General features: G+C 42.8%; 1 protein-coding gene across 2 annotated transcripts in view; it reads left to right on the forward strand.

The window, feature by feature from the left end:
• The first annotated feature begins 263 nt into the window (after positions 1-263).
• The window catches only part of LOC138148442 (prosaposin-like), a 29,491-nt gene continuing 9,057 nt past the window's right edge, over positions 264-20,697 (forward strand). Inside the window, exons 1-2 of one of the 2 annotated variants that reach the window (XM_069071097.1) lie at positions 264-621; positions 17,413-17,546. In XM_069071097.1, coding sequence (XP_068927198.1) covers positions 558-621; positions 17,413-17,546 — 198 coding nt within the window. In that variant the 5' untranslated portion in view covers positions 264-557. The remainder of the gene's footprint in view (positions 622-17,412; positions 17,547-20,697) is intronic. The other variant, XM_069071098.1, reaches the window with a different exon arrangement.

The raw sequence follows: 20,697 nt of genomic DNA on the forward strand, positions 1-20,697 counted from the left end.
TATATGTAGTCTCTCCCTCAACAAACTAAGTGTCTTGAGGGGAGGGACTGCTTCACTCTGTCTGTATCCCCAGTGCCTAGCATGGTATGGCTGGATCAAGTGTGGATGCATACACACACCTGTGCCTTTGTCTAATGGAGCCTTTGCCCGTAGGAGGGAGTTTCTATGTCAATAGCTGCTGGGTGCTCCACCTTCCTTCAAATAAGGCTCAAACCTCCTTCAAATAAGCTACTTCAGATCGATTCCAGCGCCTGCCAGCACCAGGCACTGGGAGCCCGGCTTCCCTCCTCTTGCCTCCTCCCAAGTGTACTGGTCCTCTATCATTCTGACTCTGGCTGGCTGGTTGGGTCAGTCTCATATAGGGATCAGTCACTCAGGAAGGCTTCCTGCAGGTCTAACCAGCTGTCCCAGCTGCTGCCAGTGAAGTCTCTGCTGTGGTCCCTGGCTCACTTCTAGTGAGAAAAGAAGAGGAGAGAGAGAGAGGGAGAGGGAAAGAGAGACAGAGACAAGAGATAGACAGAGAGTCTGGACAGCATCCCCAGAGGGTGTCCACCAAGATGAATCTGCTGCTTGGATACTGGAGGCTCCTGCTTCTTGCCCTCTGCCTACCTTTCTTCCCAGGTAAGTTCGGAGGCTTTGTCTTTCCCAGTGAGACAGAGGAAAGTCTACCCTAGACTCCTCCTGAGAGACAGGAATGATGAGTGTGGAGGGAGAGTCTCCAGCTTGGGGCGTCCCATGCCTAGTGACTGATACCGAATAGACTCAGTATGTCCAGCTCTACCCTAACAGTTCAGCAGCCCTCTTCCTGGGCCTGAGAGGGGCTGCCATGATCTGGAGCCTGCTGGGTATGGGGTCATCTTTCCCAGCCTGTGGGCCCTTTAGCTGCTGCCGATGACAGTGCTGCTCCCCTCCCCTTCTTCCTTCTGCTTCCCCTTCCAAAGTCTCTGATAGTGAAGAAAGAAGGACGCCCAACGGTCGTGGTTGTCCTGCTGTCCCTGGCTCCTCTATCGTCTCTGTAAGGAGTGTGGCCTAGACTGTTCAAATGGCAACTTGGGCTTGGCAGAATCCAGTTTCTGGTGGGGGTAGGTGGACCGTTTCCCACTCCCTTCTTGTACCTGAGATACCCCCATAATCCTACCCAGGGACCTCAGCTTGATTCAGTGGGGTAAGGAAAAATCATCTAGACCAGGAGTTCTTTTTTTTTTTGGAGGGGGGAAGGCAGGGCAATTGGGCTTAAGTGACTAGCCCAAGGTCATGTGGCTATTAAGTGTTAAGTGTCTGAGGCTGGATTTGAACTCAGGTCCTCCTGACCCCAGGACCGCGCGTAGTCTATTCACTGTACCACCTAGCTGCCTCTAGACCAGGGGTTCTTAATTTGAGATATGTATGGCTCTCTTAACTTGAGAAAGCAACTAGGGTGGGGGGGAGGGTGAGAAGGAGGTTGTGAAATTGGATAGGGAAAAAAAATAACATCTTTACCCTAATCTTGAGCTAAAATTTAGCTTTTCTCTCAATCATGAAGCTAGGTCAGCAGCCAGCAACTTACAACCCCTGGACCAAATCTAGCCCACTACCTGTGTTTTGTGTGTGTGTGTGTGTGTGTGTGTGTGTGACTGAGGAAATTTTTATCAGGCCATTAAAAGCAGGTGACTGTCCAGATTTGGCTCTCAGGCCATAAGTTACTGACCCCTAAACCATTATTCTGAGAAGGGCTCCCTAGACTTCACCAGACTGCCCAAAGAGGCTGTAACTCAAAGAAGGGAAGAATCCCTGACCGAAAAATGGTTTCCCCTTTGATTCCTCAGGCCATTTTGTCTTTCACGGCCCATTCCATAGGTTTGTGCCCATGGCATTCTGGTTGGTATGGGTAAGGAGAGCAAGAGTTAGACTTCTAATTTTAAAAGGATGTACGTTTGGTTGATGGGCCTTAAATCTCATGGCAAAGTGTGAGGTTAGGAGAGCAAGGTCCGTTTGGAAAGATGCTTTTTTAGCGAAGAAGATAAAACTGAAAAACTTGTTATGTAATTTAAGGGAAGGGTTTGGTCAGTAGGTACCTTTTGCAATAGTTATAGTTTTAAAGTTGAGTTTACTTGTTAATTAAAAAAAATTTTTTTTTAAAGCAATCAGGGTTAAGTAACTTGCTCAAGGTTACATGGCCAGTTATTTCTGGGTGTGGTACTGAGTGTCTGAGCCCAGATTTGATCCCCAGGTCATCCTGACACTGGAGCCCGTGCTCTTACTCACTGAGCCACCTGGCCGCCCCTAAGCAATTGGGGTTAAGTAACTTGCTCAAGGTTACATGGCCAGGTGTTTCTGGGTGGGTGCTAAGTGTCTGAGCCCAGGATTTGATCTCCAGGTCATCCCAATACTGGAGCCAGTGCTCTTACTCTCTCTGCTACCTGGCCGCCCCTAAAAAATTTTTAAATGAAGTTGTTTCTTTAGTTTGATGTTTATATTCATATATACATGTTTATATTCATAATGATGAGCTCAGACAGTCCTGATGAGTGAGCAGAGAACCACAGCTATTGAGGGTAATTCCTTTTTCCCTCAGAGGGCAGATGAAAGTTGGTCAGAAGGTGATTGTGCTTGGGAGGGTGGAGGTGGGTCATGTCCAGAGACCAGATCAATGAGGTAGGAGAAAGCATAACTGCATAGATAATGGACCTTTTCATTTATGACTCTTGAAGCTCTTTTTCAGCCCAGATGGGCTGAATTGACTGGTACAGAGAGATGAGAAACATTTGGGTCTGATCCCCAGTTTATATAGTCACAGAGAGAGTGGGGAAGACCAGGGCCAAGGCAGGTAAAAAGCATATGCTTGTGCCTCTGAAGTCTCTTGCTAACCTTGTGTATGACCAACCACAGACTCTCAAGGATAGAAAGGGACTGCTGAAGCCGCCCAGTCAGTCAATAAACTTTTTAAAAGTGCCTACTATGTGCCAGGTGCTAAGTTCTGGGAATACAAAAAAAGGCACAAAACAGTCCCTATCCTGGAGCCCCTCATAGTCTAATGAAGGAAACTACAAGCAAACTAATTATAAATAAGCTAAAGACAGCATCCATTGGGCATCATCAACAGAGGGAAGACCCTAGCATTAATAGGAAGATGAAGAAAGGCTTCCTGCAGAAGGGGGGACTTTAGCTGGGATTTGAAGGGAGCCAGGAGGTGCAGAAGAGAAAGCAGAGCTTTTACCCTTCACAACTTACCAGACAAGTAATCATCTGAAGCCCCCCAGGGATGGAGAACTCATTACCTCCTGAGGCAGCTCTTTCTGTGTCAGAATGGTTCTAATTGTTGGGAAATTTTCCTTTCATCAAACCTAGATTTTCCTGCTCTATCTTTCACCTGTTTTCTGCCTCTTGGACCAAGGGGAACAAGGCTCTTCCATGAGATGGTCTTTTATATTCTTGAAAATTGCCAATACCCATCTGTCTCCTCCTTCCCCTCCCCAGTCTTCTTTGTGTCAGGTTAAACTCGTAGAGTTCCTCTCATTGATCCTCACATTATCTTGGGAATCTGCCATCATCCTGAATGTCCTCCAGTTTACTATTTTTTAATTGTACACAACTCCTTTGTTATAGTGAACAACAACAACAAAAAAGGGGGTGGGCTTAAAATTGATGAGGACCCAGGTGGCAGGTGTGGGTGGCGGGACATGGTGTGGAATGCAATGGGACACCAAGACACATTCTGACACGATCTAGGGACATTTCTCTGCTGCAGAGCAGAGCAGAGGCTATCAAATGCACTGTGGGAGGTACTCATGCACTCCTTTGAAATCAAGGCCCTCTCCCCTCTCTGGTATGACTTGAGATCTCTGATGACTATCATTTGGGACAGTTTGATTTCAACAGCCAGTCTAGAGGAAGGGTCTTTTGTGATAATAAATCCAAAAGTAAATAGGACATCACCTCAACCTACATTTTTCTTGGGTTAGGAAAGAAACATGATCCAACCAAGAGTTTTGTGATTTGCTAAATGACCCCTCCAGATTAAAGTCAGCTTCCTACTGCAGGCCCTGAGAGGGCTGCCCTCCTGGCTGGGCAGGCTCATAGGAATCACTGGAACAATTGCTTCTTTCAAATCCCTACATTGGTCACTTCTTACCGTGTCCCTATCTCTGACCCCCCTTCCCCCCCCCCCCCCCCCCAACCAGGTCCTTATGAGTCAAACCATCCTGGAGGCATTTTGAGTAATGTGGTTGAGGAAAGGGGCACAGGAAAGGAAGTAGTCTGAAATAGGGAAAAAATGGGACAAGGACCCATCAGTTCCCCACCTGCAGCTAGGTGTGTGATCCCTAAGTGTGTGGAGCAGGCCGGGGAGAGATGTGGTAGGGGCCATGAGAAGGGAGGGACTGGCTGCTGCTGGCATGTGTTGGCAACCTGCTTTCACTTCTTGGCCTTGGGCTGGCACAGCCTCCAAGGCTTTGCATAGGACCTCTTCATCCCTGAGGACCTGATGGGTTTCAGATTCTTGTCCGACTCATACATGCCAGTGGGCAGACTCAGCTCCATAATTGCTTCTTCAGATATGTTTGACAATCCTGCAAAGGCTATTGTCATGGGCCATGATCAGAACATATTTTCCTTCCTTGATTTGGGGGATGTTGTCTTTATTCCAGAGCCTTGGAAACAGCTCCTTAATTTCTAAGGGGTGGAAGAATAAATCCCACTGTGTCTTTCAGGCTCTGACAGGAGGGCAGTTGATCCTTACTGATCTACATGATGTCAGTCCTTTCTGATGTCTCTGTAGAAGGGCTGGTTGGCCTCCATTGGAAGTGGGGGGATGGCGTAGGATGTTTCCAGATCTTCACCTGGGCCTTCCTGTGCTTAGCAGCTGTCTCTGCTTTGTTGAGGCCCCTCAAACCTCCATGGTGCCTGTCACTGAGGTGCCAAGTCCTCATTATGGCCAAACACATCTGGTCAGTCCATTTAGTACTGTCTAAAGGCTACGAGTTGCTTTCTTCTGGACACAGGTGAAGCAGATATCAAATTCGTAGCCATCATCTCGAGGCTCTTGGCCATCGCACTTGGTATCCTAGTACAGTGTAGCTCAGGACCTTGTGACAGCTGTTGATATGGTTCTCCAGGTTCCAGGCTCTTTCTCCCTGCTGGATCAACACAAGGCTGTAGGCAACCATGGCAGGTAGAGGCTCGGGGCAGCAGGTATATAGGAGACTGGCAGACAGTGGGTGTGCACTCTGCCCTCCATTTTATTAAAGTCTTTCCTAAAGTTAAACTAAAGTCCCATGCCTCCAGACCTGAATACCACACTCCAGATATGTTCTGACTAGGGCAAGATAAAGTAGATAAAATCCCTCTCAGTCTGGACACAGTGCCTCTGTGGAAAGCACAAGTTTCCATTAGCTCTTTTGACTGTTAGATCACAATTTTAATTCAAACTGACTTAATAGTCCAACATTACTTCCATATCATCATCATCATCATCATCATCATCATCATCATCATCATCATCATCATCATCATCATCATCATCATCTTCTTCTTCTTCTTCTTCTTCTTCTTCTTCTTCTTCTTCTTCTTCTTCTTCTTCTTCTTCTTCTTCTTCTTCTTCTTCTTCTTCATTGAGGTTAAGTGACTTGCCCAAGGTCACACAGCTAGTAAGTATCTGAGGCGATTTGAACTCAGTTACTCCTGACTCCAGGATAACTCTCTACACTATACCACCTAACTGCCCCACTTCCATATCTTTTTGAGAAGAGCTGCTATCCATCCTGCTAAAGGAGAGAAGCAATAGGAAACCTGGAACTCTGCTGGATCCAAACTCTGTGGGGTGTTAGACACTGTCTAGATCAGAGCCCAGAGAAGCTGTTGTGCCTACCCTTCACCTACTTCTACTCTGAGCTTACTCAGAGACCAGCTCAGGATGATTGGACTCTGCCTGGGCAATAGACCCACACCCTGAGGCTATGGAGAGGTGTGGCACCTTATCTCCGGAGAACTGTCCCCACTTTGGCAGCTGAGATTGTGGAACTCAGTGATGGAAGGCTTGCTCTGGTGTAGGCAAGAGCAAGGAAGGCAGGGAAGGACAATGGACCAAAATGACGGAGGATACTAACCCCTGCCCCACAGAACCAAGAGGCTTCTACTTGGAGCCAACTCTGGATAGCCTAGGCAGGTGACATTGCAACATCTAGGGTTTGTCATTGACTTTACATACCTTATCTTATTAGCTCACATCAATCCTTCCAGACAAGTAAGGCAATTATCCTATTTTATGAACAGAGAAACTGAGCTCGGAGAGGGTAGGCTGAGCGTACAGCTATTAAGCAAGAGAAATAGGACTGGTACCAAATCTTATGACTTGGCAGCCAATGTGCTTCCTATTGTGTCACACTCCCTGAAGGCTGAGATGACCAGTGGAGTGACAGAAATGGGGCTAAGAACCAGCTAGTCTGGCGTTCAGGAGAGAAGCCTTCAGGGACAGTACAATCTCATAAAGAGGAGAATTAGGGGTTAGTAATGGGATCCTGTTGACCATCAATGACAACATCAGGATTACTACCATTATCAGCCCCTCAACCAATATTACCACCATCCCTGTCATTAATGTTGCCACCATCATCATCACCATTACCACTATATCCTCACCATTGCTATTACCATCACCACCAATATTACCACCATCCCTGTCATTGATAAAACTATTACCACTAATATAACAGCCATCGTTATTGTCAATATCACTATTACCATTATGATCAGGGACAACTCCTCTCTCAGAGCCTAAAAAGGATGTGGGGAAGCTGGGCAGCCCTCCTCACTCTACCTTAACTGAATCCTTGGGGAGATGTTCAGCTGTCCTTGCCTGCCTTGGGCCAGGCAAGGCTAGAATACTTGCTTTGCTGTGATCTATGGGGGGGCAAAGGAGCTTCCCCCAGACGGCCAGGAGTGATTCCATGGCATGCTCCCAAAGTCTCAGTATGAAGCTCTCTGAGCAATGGAGGAGACTAGCCTCTGCTGTGTCTGTGAGTTCAGGCTAAGATTGCTGCAGAGGGGAGGGGGCTTCAGCCTTCAAGATGGCCCTCCACTGAAAGAGGTGGAGGGATGATGCAATCATAGCTTTAGAACTGGAAGGGGCCTTGGAGGCCATCTAGGCAAACTCCCTCATTTTATAGGTGAGGAACTGAGACTTAGAACAGTGAAGTGACTTGCCCAGGTCACTCAGCTAGTAGCTAGTATGTATCTGAGGTGGAATTTGAACTAGGATCTTGCTGTCTCAAAGCCTTACACTTAGGAACTAATGCTGAAGGGTGATTTTTAAACTTTTGGTTTTGAAATGAGCAGAACCAGGGAGGTAGGAAGACAGCCTGGAGTTCTCCAACTTTCCCCATCAGAGGCAAATACTGAGGTGTCAATTGAGGGTTAATGGGAAGTCCCTCTTCCTCCTTCTCTCTGGGAGCCCTCTCTTTCTGCCTCCTCCAGCTTTGGGGAATGTGAGAGGAAAGGAGATGGAGGAGGGAGGGCCACACCTATCCTGAACTCTCTTCTACCTTCCTTTCCTGGAGAGAAGGAAGGAGGCAGGTGGGAGGATCCACCTCCCCATTCCATAGGTATGCCTTGTAGGTGTGGGCTGGGCTGGCTGGCTGACCTGTGGCTGTCTGCTGAGGACAATAGATTGACCTGATTGACTTTGGGTCTGAGCCTGTATGAACACAGAGATTGCTTTACTCCCCAAACTGCTTTCTCTCAAAACTCTAGATTCAGGCTCTCTTTTTCCCTTCCCCCTCTATTCAGATCCCACAATAATGTCCCAGGTACACAGAGAATGTAAGGCCTGGCCTGTCTTAAAAACTCTGCTGCTATCAACATGAGAATATGTCCTCAGACCCACTAATGCACTTTCTAGGCGTGTTACATGTTGTTATATGTTGTTCTGTCTTCATCCCCTTCTCCAGGTGGCACAGTGGATGGAGTTCTGTGCTTAGAATCAGGAAGGTTCTTCCTGACTTTAAATCTGGCCTCAGACTAGCTTGTGTGAGCCTGAGCAGGTCACTTAACCCTGCTTGCCTCAGTTTCCTCATTTGTAAAATGAATTGGAGAAAGAAATGGCAAACCACTCCAGTATCTTTTGTTGTGACTCAAATGGGGTCATGAAGAGTCAGACACAACTGGACAACAACCTCTCACAAGGACTTTTGCAATAGGTTCCTATCACACCCAGAGGCGTCAGGCTGTTGTTTGATGTAGTCAATATAATTGGGAAATATTTAGCAAAATAAATAAAAATGCAATAGATCATTTCTAGGTCAATATGCAGGGATCCTTGTATACAGTCACTGACCCATCTTTCCATTTTAAGTTTGATTCCATTGTTCTGCAGCTAGTGCTGACTTAGAAAACCACATGTTAACATTATCTATGGTCTATTTTATTTTTATTTATTTTTGTTAAATATTTCCCAATTACATTTTATTTTGACTTGGTGGAGTTTCAGGGGGGCTCTGCTCAATGCAGCTATTAAAGTGATTTTCTTAAAGTGCAGGTCTTGTTCCTTCTGTCTCCGTGTTCTCCCCCAAATGAACTCCATGGCTCCCTATTGCTGTGGGATCCAATATAAACTTCTCCATGTGGCATTTAAAGTTCATTATAACCTGCCACCTTTCTACCTCCCCAGTCTCCTTCACATTACTTCTTCCCCATTTGTTACAATCTATCTATCTGTCCTACAGCTATTTCTCCTATGAGGTTCTCCATCTCCCATCTCCATACCTTTGAATTTATTGTGCCCCATGCCTAGAATGCTCTCGCTCCTCACTTCTACTTCTTAGAAGCCTTGGCTTTCTTCAAGATTCCACTCAAAAGTCAATGCCTTCTTGTTCTAGGTTACTTTGTGTCTGCTTTGTATGTGTCTTACACACACACACACACATATATATATATATATATAATGTTATCTCCCCCAATAGAGTATAAACTCCTTGAGGGTAGAAACAGTATCATTTTTGTCCTTGTACCTGTCCTACATACCTACCACAGGGCCTGGCACACAGTAAGTACTTAATAAATGCCTGTTGGTTGATGGATTGCTCTATATAAGAGATTATGTAGGGTTAGAGCTGAAAGGGACACTAGAGGTCATCTAGCCCAATCCCTTTATTTTACAAAGAGGCTAAGGCTCAGAGAGGAGACATGGTTTGCCTATGGTCACACAGCATCGGAAATATCAGAATCCAGGTGTTCCTCACTCCAAGGCTATCTACTCTGGCACTTTGCCTTTCACGTAGATTGTTGTTCAGTCATGTCCAACTCTCTAACTCCATTTGGGGTTTTCTTGGCAAAGATACTGGAGTGTTTTCCATTTCCTTCACCAGCTCATTTTACAGATGAGGAAACTGAGGCAAACAGAGATTAAGCAACTTGCCAGGGGTCACACAACTAGAAAGTGTTTAAAGTCATATTTGAACTCAGGTTTGCCTTTTTTTTTTTTTTTTTTTGCTTTTTTGAGGGGAGAAGTCAGGGCAGATGGGGTTGTGACTTGCCCAAGGTCACACAGCTAGTAAGTGTTGAGTGTCTGAGGTCAAATTTGAATTCAGGTTCTCCTGACTCCAGGGCCAGTGCTCTATTCACTGTGCCACCTAGCCACCCCATAACTCAGGTCTTCCTGACTCTAAGCCCAGCACTCTATGCATGGTGGCTTCCCTTACCTGCCTTTCACATAAATACAGAGAGGTGGGGGAAAAGATCGTTGGATCCAGAGTCAGGAGATCTGGGTTTAAGTTCTGGACCTAATACTCACTGAGTACATCCACAGTCCCTTCCAGCTTGAGATGTATGATACTATGAACCATGCGACCCTAGGCCAATCACTTAACCTCATTTTCTATGATCTTAAAATTCTATAATAAATCCTATAATTTCTATGATACTATAATTCTGTAGTAAAGTAAGGAGGCAACTGTGGTATGGTAGAAAAACCCTATTTGGAGTTGATTGAATTTGAATCTTATCTCTCCTTTTTCATTTCTTTTTGATGCTTTTTTCTTTTGATGCTTTCTAAAATTGACTTTCAAAATTTTTGAGTTCCAAATTCTCTCCTTCCCTTCCTCCAACCTCTCTCCTACCCATTGACAAGGCAAGATATATGATACCCATTATATATGTGAAGTCACGTGAAATATATTTCTATATTAGCCATGTTGCAACAACAAAAAAAGCAAGAAAATGAAGTAAAATATATTTCAATCTGCACTCAAAGTTCATCAGTTCTCTCTCTGGGGTACATGGTATTTAGAATTGTCATGGATCATTGTATTGATCAGAGTTGCTACGTTTTTCAAAGTTGCTTATTGTTAATAATCTCCTGATTCTGCTCACTTCACTTTGAATCAGTTCATAGAAGTTTTACCAGATTCTTCTGAAACCATCCCCTTGTCATTTTTTATAGGACAATAGTATTCCATCACAATAATATACCACAACTTGTTCAGCCATTCCCTAATTGATGGGCATCCCCTCAATTTGCAGTTCTTTACCACCACAAAAAGAGCTGCTAAAATATTTTTATACAAATTGGTCTTTTTCCTTTTTCTTTGATCTATTTGTGATACAGATCTAGTAGGAGTATCATAGAATCAAAGGATATGCTCAGTTTTATTGCCCTTTGGACATAGTTCCAAATTGTTCTCTAGAATAGTTGGATCAGTTCACAACTCCACTAACAATGTATTAGTGTCCCAATTTTCCCACATCCCCTACACTAGCTTAATACATTTCCACCTCTATAAAATGAGGGGGCTGAATTAGATGATTCCTAAAGTCCTTTCCAACTCTAATATTCTATGGTTCTTACATTCTTTTGGTAGAGTAGAAGTTTTTTGAGGGCAGGAATTATATTGTTTTTGGTTTAACATCCCCAGAGCCTAGCACAGTTCCTGGTACATGGTACAAGTGCTTATTGGCCTGAATTACTATTTTTTTCTTTAAGTAGATTTTTTTATTGGGATTTTTAATTTTTATATCACCTACATTTCACTCTGTATCTACTGCCCACTCCCAGAGAGCTATATCTTAAAACTAAGAATAAAAAAAGAGAGGAAGGAATGAAAAAAAATTCAGCAGGACCAATGAACACATTGAAAATATCTGACAATATGCCATGTTTTCTACCAGTGCACGCCCACCTCCTCACAGGAACCAGAGGATATTCTTTTCTTATTCTTTTTTAGGGCCAAGATTGATTATTATAATTTCGCAATATTTAGCTTGAATTATTTTGTTGCTATTCTTTCCATTTACATTGTTGTTGTCATTACGCATATTATTTTCCTAACTCTGCTTACTTCACTTTGAATTAATTCATACATGTTTTTTATATGCTTCTCTGTATTCATCATGTTTACTGTTTCTTATAACATAATAGAATTCCATTACAGTCATGTACCATACTATGTTAAGTCATTCTCCAACTGATGGACTTCTATTTTGTTTCCAATTCTTTGGAAACCGAGAGTATTGCTACCAAAATTTTGGTAGAACCTTTCTTAATGTTACTGACTTTCCTGGAGTATATACCCACTAGTAAACCTTTAAGGCAAAAGGTTCGGAAATTTTAGCTACTGCATTTGCAAAGTTGTAAATTGATTTCAATTCATAGCTCCACCTACAATACTGTAATGAGCTTATCTTTCCAAAATCTCTTTAATATCAAATATTCCTATGTTTTGTCATTTTTGTCCATTTGGTTTAATGAGAAGTAAAACTTCAAGGCCTTTTGATTTGTATTTCTCTTTTTAGTAGTAATTTCTGGAGTCTTCCTTCATATGATTGATAATAGTTTGCGTTCTTCTTTTGAGGTTTATTCATGTCCTTTGACCATTTATCTACTGGTTCCTGGTTCTATAAATGTCTATTAGTTTTTTACATGTCTTGAATATCACTTTATCAGAGATATTTGACACTTTGACTTTTCCCCCTAGGATACTTCCCTACTTTTTCTAGATGCATAAATTTTTTTTTTTTGTCCAAGAGCCTTTCAACTGCAAGTAATAAAAATAATCTATTTGATTTTTTATCTTTTTTAATTGCCTCTTCCCATGTGTGGTTAAGAATTCACCCCTTTCCCATAGGTGTGAACTCTCTCTCTTCCAATTTTTTTTTTATGATATGATCTTTAACATTCAGGTCATGCATTCATTTTGAATTTGTTGTTATTGTGGAATACGGTATAATATATTGATCCAAGTCTAATTCTGCCAACTGCCTTAGGCAGCTAGGTGGTTCAGTGGATAGAGGGCAGCATTATCTTCCTGAGTTCAAATCTGCCCTCAGACACTGTGTGATTCTGGCCAAGCCACTTAACCCTTTTTTTAAATCTCAGTTTCCACATCTGCAAAAAGAGCTAGAGAAGGAAATGGCAAATCACTCCAATATCTTTGCCAAGAAAACCCCAAACGGGGTTAGTCACAAAGATCCTGACAGGACTGAAATACCTGAACAATAGGCTTGCCAGTTTTCCCAGCAGCTCTAAGCAAGCAGGTAGAACTTTAGTACTGAATTCTGTGACTCTTTCAGGTCAAGATCTATGATTTGATGCTGCATGATGTACTGTGTATGTGCAAGCCTTTGTTTAGGTGCATTTTACTTCCTGTATCTTATCTCTCATCCCTTGGCCCCAAATCTGAAATTATTAAAGGGTGAAACAAATGAACAAAGGTGATATTTTCTTTTCTTTCTTTTTTTTTTTTGTCTTTTTGGAGGGGGGAAGGCAGGGTAATTGGGGTTAAGTGACTTGCCTAAGGTCACACAGCTAGTAAGTGTTAAGTGTCCTAGGCTGGATTTGAACTCACATCCTCCTGACTCCAGGGCCGGTGCTCTATTCACTGTGCCACCTAGCTGCCCCTAAACGTGGTATTTTCTGCCACTTAGGGACAAACCCAGTAGTTCTTTTGGTCTTTAGGTAGAGCTATATATGGAAACTCCACCCTGGCCAAGGTAGTATTAGAGCAATGCCTCACCCTTTTCTTCTCAGTGTTATTTCTTAATAAGCTTAAATCTCAAATGATTCTATTCCCGTGTCCAACTATCTTTTCATCCACTTCCCCCATACTCTGCTCCTATCTCTCTTTCCCCTTCCCTCTAGTTCCATAAACCTTTATTTCAGTGTCTTCTCCTTTCTCTGAAATGGAAAGTGGTCGCCTGGAAGATGTGAGAGGTAGGATGAGTAGGGAAGAAGGATGGTAAGTGCATACAGTGGATTTTGAGTCACCGAGTTCAAATCCTGCCTCTGGCATTTGCTATGGGTCTGACTGTGCAAATCTCTTAATTGCTTTCTGCCTCAGTTTCCTTCTCTGTAAAATGAGGAGGTTAGGCTAGATGATCTTTACCAGCTCTAAATCAGTGATATTATGCTCTTCTCTCCACTTCTTGTTCCTGGTTCCTGGTCCTCACTACTCCCTCCACAGAGGGGAATGGGGCAGGCAGGGCTCCCAGAAAAAAACACTGGGGCTTTCCTTGGTTCCCATGACCACCTCCTCTGGGTGCAGTCCCTTCTGGTCCTTTCTGGAGCTAGTTCTTCATTGTTTATATTTGGGAATCATTCCTAGTAACCATTTATTAGCTGTGTGGTTGCTTCCATGCAAAGAAAGTTACGTGGGTTATATCATGAAAGTGGGTATGAACTTCAGATGTCACAAGGAGAGAAGGAAGAGGTGGGGCATGAGTTGGAAAGGTAATTGATAAGTGTGTGCTCTCTGCTGTGTAATTGTGCCTGGCATGAATATCCCAAAGGCAAACCAATGATTTTTTGTTTTTGCATTGTTTGATTATGTGTTGCTTTAGAACATGGAAGAAATCAATAGATAACTGCATTTCAGCCAAAATGTGTCAGAGATGTTTTATTAGAACAGAAGCATTTCTGCTTGGCTAGAGGTTCAGATGGGCAGAGAGTCTGAATCAGAATTTGAACTCAGGCCTTCCTGCCCGTATGTGGAACATATTACCTATTGCACCACCTAGCTGCCTCTAAAACCAAGATACATAGTTTAGGGGGTTTTGATTTGCCAAGCGGAACAATATTTATGTTAATGGTGGCCCACCTTGGGGGAAATATAGCTTCTTGAAATGCCCTCTAACAATGTCCCTTTCTGTTTTGACAAAAGTGAATGAAGGGATGCTTCTTTTTATTGGCATAAACAAAGATATCCCAACTCTTAGTTTGGGCACCATAAGTAAGACAGCCTCTAATGATTTTAGAACGGGAGAGAAGTGAGATTCTCTCTGAAAGTGATGAAGTCTTTGATTCAAGTGAGATGAAGGACTTCAGACTATTCATATAATTCCTAATTTTTAGGAAACCTCTGACGCTTTGGTGCTTTCACAGTATTTTCTTTCTTTTTTTTTTTGGAGGGCAATTGGGGTTAAGTGACTTGCCCAAGGTCACATGGCTAGTTTTTGTGTTAAGGTGTCTTGCGGCCAAATTTGAACTCAGGTCCTCCTGACTCCAGGGCCAGTGCTGTATTCACTGCGCCACCTAGCCACCCCCCAGTATTTTCTAGACTCTTTCTGCCTGGACATCATTAGAATGTAAATGTAATAGGGGCTTGGTATTTGGTGGGATGAGCAATACTCTCTCCCTGGTCTTGGTCTAGGAAGCATGCTTGACTTGTTACCTGGAATTCTTAAAAAGGTACTCACAGTCTTTGAGAGACAGACTGAGGAGAAGATGGGAATCCTCCAAAGCTGAGCAGTGACAATAATCCATGACTTAACAAGTTGAACAAGAAAGAAGGACTGAGGAGTCTGCGACTCAGAAGGGAGAGATCAAGGAGGACCATAAAACAGGACAGGCAGCTTTAGAGCATAAAGCTCCATGTAAACGAAGCGACCTTGTTAAAGACTGAGGAGAGTTCTAAGAAAAGGTTTACTCATTTCACTGCTTTCTCTCCCAGGGCCTGTCCATTAAGAAACATTGTAAACTCTTCTTCTGTCTTCTTGATCTAAATATTTCCAGCTAGAGATGAATATCAGCTTAAATTAGGACTGAGAACTAGCCTCAAAGTCCCTTCTTGACAGGGGGCTCTGAGCTCTTAAGATTTTATATTTAATGCAAGCTTCTTAAAGCAGTTGGGAAGGGACCACATGGACCAGAGGGGAGCATTATATTACCTCTAGGCTGAAAAAAGGAGCTGATTGTTCTAACTGGGGCGTATTACTGTAACAGGGTGTGTCTCTGAAGATAAATATTAGCCAACCAACTGACTTCCATTCAACACCCACCAACACAAGGGTTACATAAGTTTCTTGAGGGCAGGAACTGTTTGACTTTTGTCTTTGTATATCCAGTATTTCTCACAGTGTCTGGCACTGAGGAGGCACCTGATTGATTGCTTTCCAAATTTTGACTCTAGGTTGCCTCATGCAAGGTTGAGCAAAAGGCCTGTCTTACTAGGCAAGATGTCCAGGGTTGTAGGCTGCTGAACCTTCTAGAACTATGAGCAAGGCAAGTCCCTCCCATCACTGGACAGGCCATCAGACAAGTATATCCAGTTGCCCTCTGACCGAATGCAAAACTGGATTCAGTGGGATATCTGGGCTCCATGGAAAGAACTGATAAGTCCTGGGCCTCCTGGTCTGAGTCATCCTTATCTTGGCAGCCCCAGGTCCCTGACACTCAAGCCCTCTCCATCTGCTTCCATGCCAAGACAGGCAGCTTGACACAGTGAGGGAAGAACTGGCCTGGGGCTGAAGAGATCTAGCTTCTAGTGTCCAAGTTCTGCCATTCACTTACTCTTTGTCCCTCCTTAAATGACTTAATTTGCCTGGGCCTCACCTGTAACATGGGGAGGGGTGGATGAGGTAATCTCTGAGGCCTCTTCTGTTCTATGACGATTTAGATCAAAACTCTTGGTAAATTCTCCTCCTTGCCAAGCAGAAGTGGGACTTAGGGCACAGGTCCCTGTGCATCCTATACATTTTGCTCTCCTGTCCTGGCCCCATGTCTTTCTGTGACTTGGGAAACTACTTTTGGTCTCTGAGACTGCATTTTGTCACCTAAAAAAAGGGGCAAGCCCTGCCAAGCTGAGGTAGTGAGTTATCTCTGGAGGGAGATACTGAAGGCAGCATGAGTGACATGTGAAAGACCAAGATGACCACCATCCACGCTCCAGGCTTGGTGGGGGCAGCTGCCCAAGAGCCCCATGAGCTGCAGCCTTACAGAGGCTACTGGCCCTGCCTCGATACCCCATTCTATCTGATATCCTCCAAGTGGCAACCCATTGGGGAAGAACTACAGTCCCCATTTCTTAGAAGTCGCAGCTAGTGAAGAACCTAGAATGGAATCTTCTGGGCACCAAAGTCTTTAGCATAGTAAAAATAGGTAAGGCTTTATCAGTCAAATGACACCAAAGAAGACATATTTGTGTACCAGTCTTGTCCTTCCTTATATACTCTAGTCAGACTGGATTGTGTGAGGTCTGGACCACTGGATTTTTTCATCTCCCCTATAACTAAACCCTCGGGTACAGATTGTCTCCCCCTATTAGAAGGCGAACTCCTTGAAAGCAAGGACTGTCTCAATTTTCTATTTGTATCCCCAGACCTCAGCATACCACTTTGCACATAGTAAGTGCTCAATCAATGCTCATTTATTCATTCATTCACTAAGTAGCAGTCTTAGAGGTGGATCCCTCGAATCTTTGAGTTAACACAGACTTCTTATAAACAATCAGAATCCTCTTACAAACATTAAACCAAAGCAGTCCTTAGGGGAAATTTTATCTCTAAACACTTTTTGGTAAGAATTGCCCCATATAGAACTTATGTGAACTGATGCAAAGTGAAGTGAGCAGAACCAGGAGACCATTGCATACAGTAACAGTGATACTATAAGATGATCAATGGAGAAAGACTTAGCTACTCTGATTAATACAGTGATCCAAGACAGTTCCAAAGAACTCCTGATGAAAAATGCCATCCACTTCCAGAGAGAGAACAGATGGACTTGTTTTTCACTAAAATATGTCTTATTATTTTGTTGTATTTCTCCTTGTTACCTGCTCCCTAAGATATTACTCCCACTCTTCTGAAATATTAGGAGAATAATTCATAAAGTCAGCTTTTCATGGAATTCCTCCTAATGATAAGAGACTTGAAGAACCAAGGGTTAGCACAGTGTGCCTGTGGCTGGTCTGGATGCTATAGTGTTTGGAGAGTAGATCCATTAAAGCAAGTATAGGTCTCTCTTGGTCCATAATTGTAAGAAAACACAACTCTTTACTTCCCACATAAAGCTTATTATATGCTTTGATAATATGTTAGGCAAGTAGGTGTTGACGCTGAGCTTCTTATATTGAAGAAATGCTGTGAATGGTTTTTAATGTTTATGATAGAACAAGGTCTTGCGCACTGGATAGGGTGTCATTTTTTGATGAGTTTATATTTAATTTTCAGCTCACGCTAGCCCTGTGCTCATGAAGGAAGACTGTGCGAAGGGTTCTGAGGTCTGGTGTCAGAATTTCAAGACCGCATATGAGTGTGGGGCCGTTGAACATTGCCAACAGACTCTCTGGAGCAAGGCACCAGTGGTGAGTGTGTTTACTCAATCATTATTTCTGAACTTTCCTAAATCTTTCAGGAGTAATCTAATTACTTATATTATTCACTTTAATGTAGTACCTTTTCATGTGTCGAGTAGATATACAGGCTGGAATGTTTTCCTATTGGTTAGGACAGAAATTTCCATAGATTTTTCCTCTTTAATCCTTATAAAGCCTGAGATGAGTTGATTGTGAAGGGAGGAAGGGGGCAGAACACACAGCCTTTTTGCATAAATATTGTTCAGTTGTGTCTGACTCATTTGGGGTTTTCTTGGCAAGGTACTGGAGTGGTTAGCAATTTCTTTCTCCAGCTCATTTTATAGATGAGGAAACTGAGGCAAACAGGGTGATGTGACTTGTCCAGGGTCACACAGCTAATAAGTATCTGTAGTCAGATTTGAACTCAGGAAAATGTTTTCCAACTTGAGACCCAGCGCTCTATCCACTGTGCCACCTAGCAACCCATTGATTAGGTCACCTGGCTACTAGATACATTAGTCTTCAAGTGCCTCTCTAACCCAGTGGCTTCAACAAACAGACTGGAATTTGAGTGGTCTAGAGTTCCTCTGACACAGAATTGAATAGGAAAATAGGAAGAGTGACTTCCTCTAAGGGATTAACATTGTTGTTACTGTAACTGTTAGGGGACTGAACTATGTGGAAGCCATAATGAGCCAATTGTGGCTGTCTGTATTTTCCTGGAATGATGATGGTGCTATATCTCCTCTGCCAGAGAAAGTATTTGTTCCAAAGCTTATCTCCATTTTTAAAAAGTGTATCATTTATATTTCTGTTCACTAGATTCCACATGGTATAAAACTATAGTTAACCTGAGGCAGTTTTGAATTATAGATATTCCATTTTCTCAAGGGCAAATGAGAGGGAGAGACAGAAAGACAGAGACAGAGAGAGAGACAGAGAAAGAGATAGAGACAAAGAAACATATTCAGACAGACACACTTACACAGAGCTAGCATGAAGGAAGCTCTTTTTCTCAGTCACTGGGGTATTTTCCTACTTGGGGCTTGAAATAAAACAAAGAGATTTTTTACAAATAAATAGTACTAACTCTCCCAAAGCAGGGAAAAGAGTAAGCTTTGTGAATTTGGACTATCCGAATAAGTCAAACAGTGGTATTAGGGGAAGAAAGCTTGGGAAATAGAAAGCTGGAATTGCTTTCCTCAGACTGGCCTTAGGCAAATATCCTTTTTATTGTTCTCTCTCCTGAGGCAGGTTTAAAGGTCCCCATTTGCTTCCTGAGTGTCACAGACTAAGGGAGAATCTTACCCAGGTGATAACTAAAGAGGAGGTCTGGAAAAGAGGGTGGTGGTGGGGCATCCTTCTACACCAAACAACTCCAACCTCCCAACACTGCTAAAAGTGAGAGCTTGTTCAGGATTGCTTTTTTCCAAACTTAATTTTTTATTTTTAATTTTAATTTTCTCTGGGAGTTTAAATATTACTTTCATTCTGTCTTCCTGCTATTTTTAAGCCGAATTTTCCAACATTGCTGCTACAAGCATCAGAGATAACTGTATTAAGAAAATTATAATTTTGATTTTTTAAAAATTAATTTTTATACTTTTTCTTTCATTTTTTTGCTTGATAGTTCAAGTTCAGAGCTGACTTTAGTCCACTGGTTTTGCCATTATTGGGAAAGTTTGTTGACTTTGGTGTAAAGATTTGTTTCTTGTCAGGTCTGCTTTTGTTTCTTTCTTGTGGTATTTGCTTCTGTCTCATGGACTTTTCCCATTTGATTTTTGTTTTGAATCCTATTCCTGCTTTTGGTTTTCTTCTGCTTGTTTTCACTTTTGGTTACAATTGGCAATAAATCTCTCTGGGTCTACTGATTTCCCTTATCCCTTACTTACGGGTGAAAGACTATTATTTAATGGTGTTAAGTATACCACAGTTTGGTTTGGAGTTTCCTGCAAATCTAACCCTCTTACTGTCCCAGGTGCTAATTTGCATACTTACTTTACTGTCACTTGCTAGGGATCAATTTGCTATAGAATACTGGTTATGGTATTATTATGGCTGAAGACTGCATGCTTGGTTCAGTTTCATACAGTGATGGGTAGGTTATTGTCATTGTGGATTAATACAATGAAACTATGAGTGATCCATGTGAAATATATTTTCATCTAATAGATAAATAGGATTTCATGAAATTCCAATGGAATTAGATTCAGTTATATTGGAAATTGATATCCATGGGGACTTGGGTTGGATCCATTTGATGACAAACTTTTTTTTAAGCAATCGAGGTTAAGTAACTTGCTCAAGGTTACATGGCCAGGTGTTTCTGGGTGGGTGCTAAGTGTCTGAGCCCAGATTTGATCCCCAGGTCATCCCAACACTGGAGCCGGTGCTCTTACTCGCTGTGCTACCTGGCCTCCCCTAGATGACAAACTCTTTAAGAGCAGAAGCTAGGTTTTTTTGCTCTTCTAGTTAGGGAGACAATATGTAAAACCTGTGTATGTATCTGTCTGTCTGTCTGTCTGTCTGTCTGTCTATCTATCTATCTATCTTTCTAGTTGTTGAGTCATGTCTGACTGTGACCCCATTTGGGATTTTCTTGGCAAAGGTACTTGAGTGGTTTGCCATTTCCTTCTTAAGCTCATTTTACAGATGAGGAAACTGAGGCAAAGAGGGTTAAGTGACTTGCCCAGGGTTACACAGCTATTACATGTCTGAGGTCAGATTTGAACTCAGGAAGATGAGTGTTCCTGACTCCAGTCCCAGTGCTTTATCCAGTGTACCACCTTGCTATCTCATAGCAAACACTCTATAAATGTCATTGTTATTATTATATCACCTACCTCCAGAGTGACTTTCTGGCATGAGTGTGGAAACCTCTAATTCTCTCAAATATGCCAAGAAAATTATGATTCCCAGATTAGAATCTGGTGGATTGGAGAGGAATGAGTATCATTGTATACTCAACTTATACAGAGAGGGAACCCAGCTCCCTAGATGTTGGCACATTCTTTAATTCTCACCAGTCAGCCTGGATCCCTGGGAACACAGGCTTCCGAGCTCTACTGGCCTCAAAGCTGGGTGGGAAGCTCTTATCTCCAGGCCACTTCCAAATGGAGAAGTTGGTGAAACCCACCAGCAAAGTGAGGGATTTGTTATT

This window comes from Petaurus breviceps, unplaced genomic scaffold (genome assembly GCF_028583685.1).
Source record: "Petaurus breviceps papuanus isolate PSGF00001 unplaced genomic scaffold, PetGlider_PUasm1.0 90825, whole genome shotgun sequence".
Taxonomy (NCBI): Eukaryota; Metazoa; Chordata; class Mammalia; order Diprotodontia; family Petauridae; genus Petaurus; species Petaurus breviceps.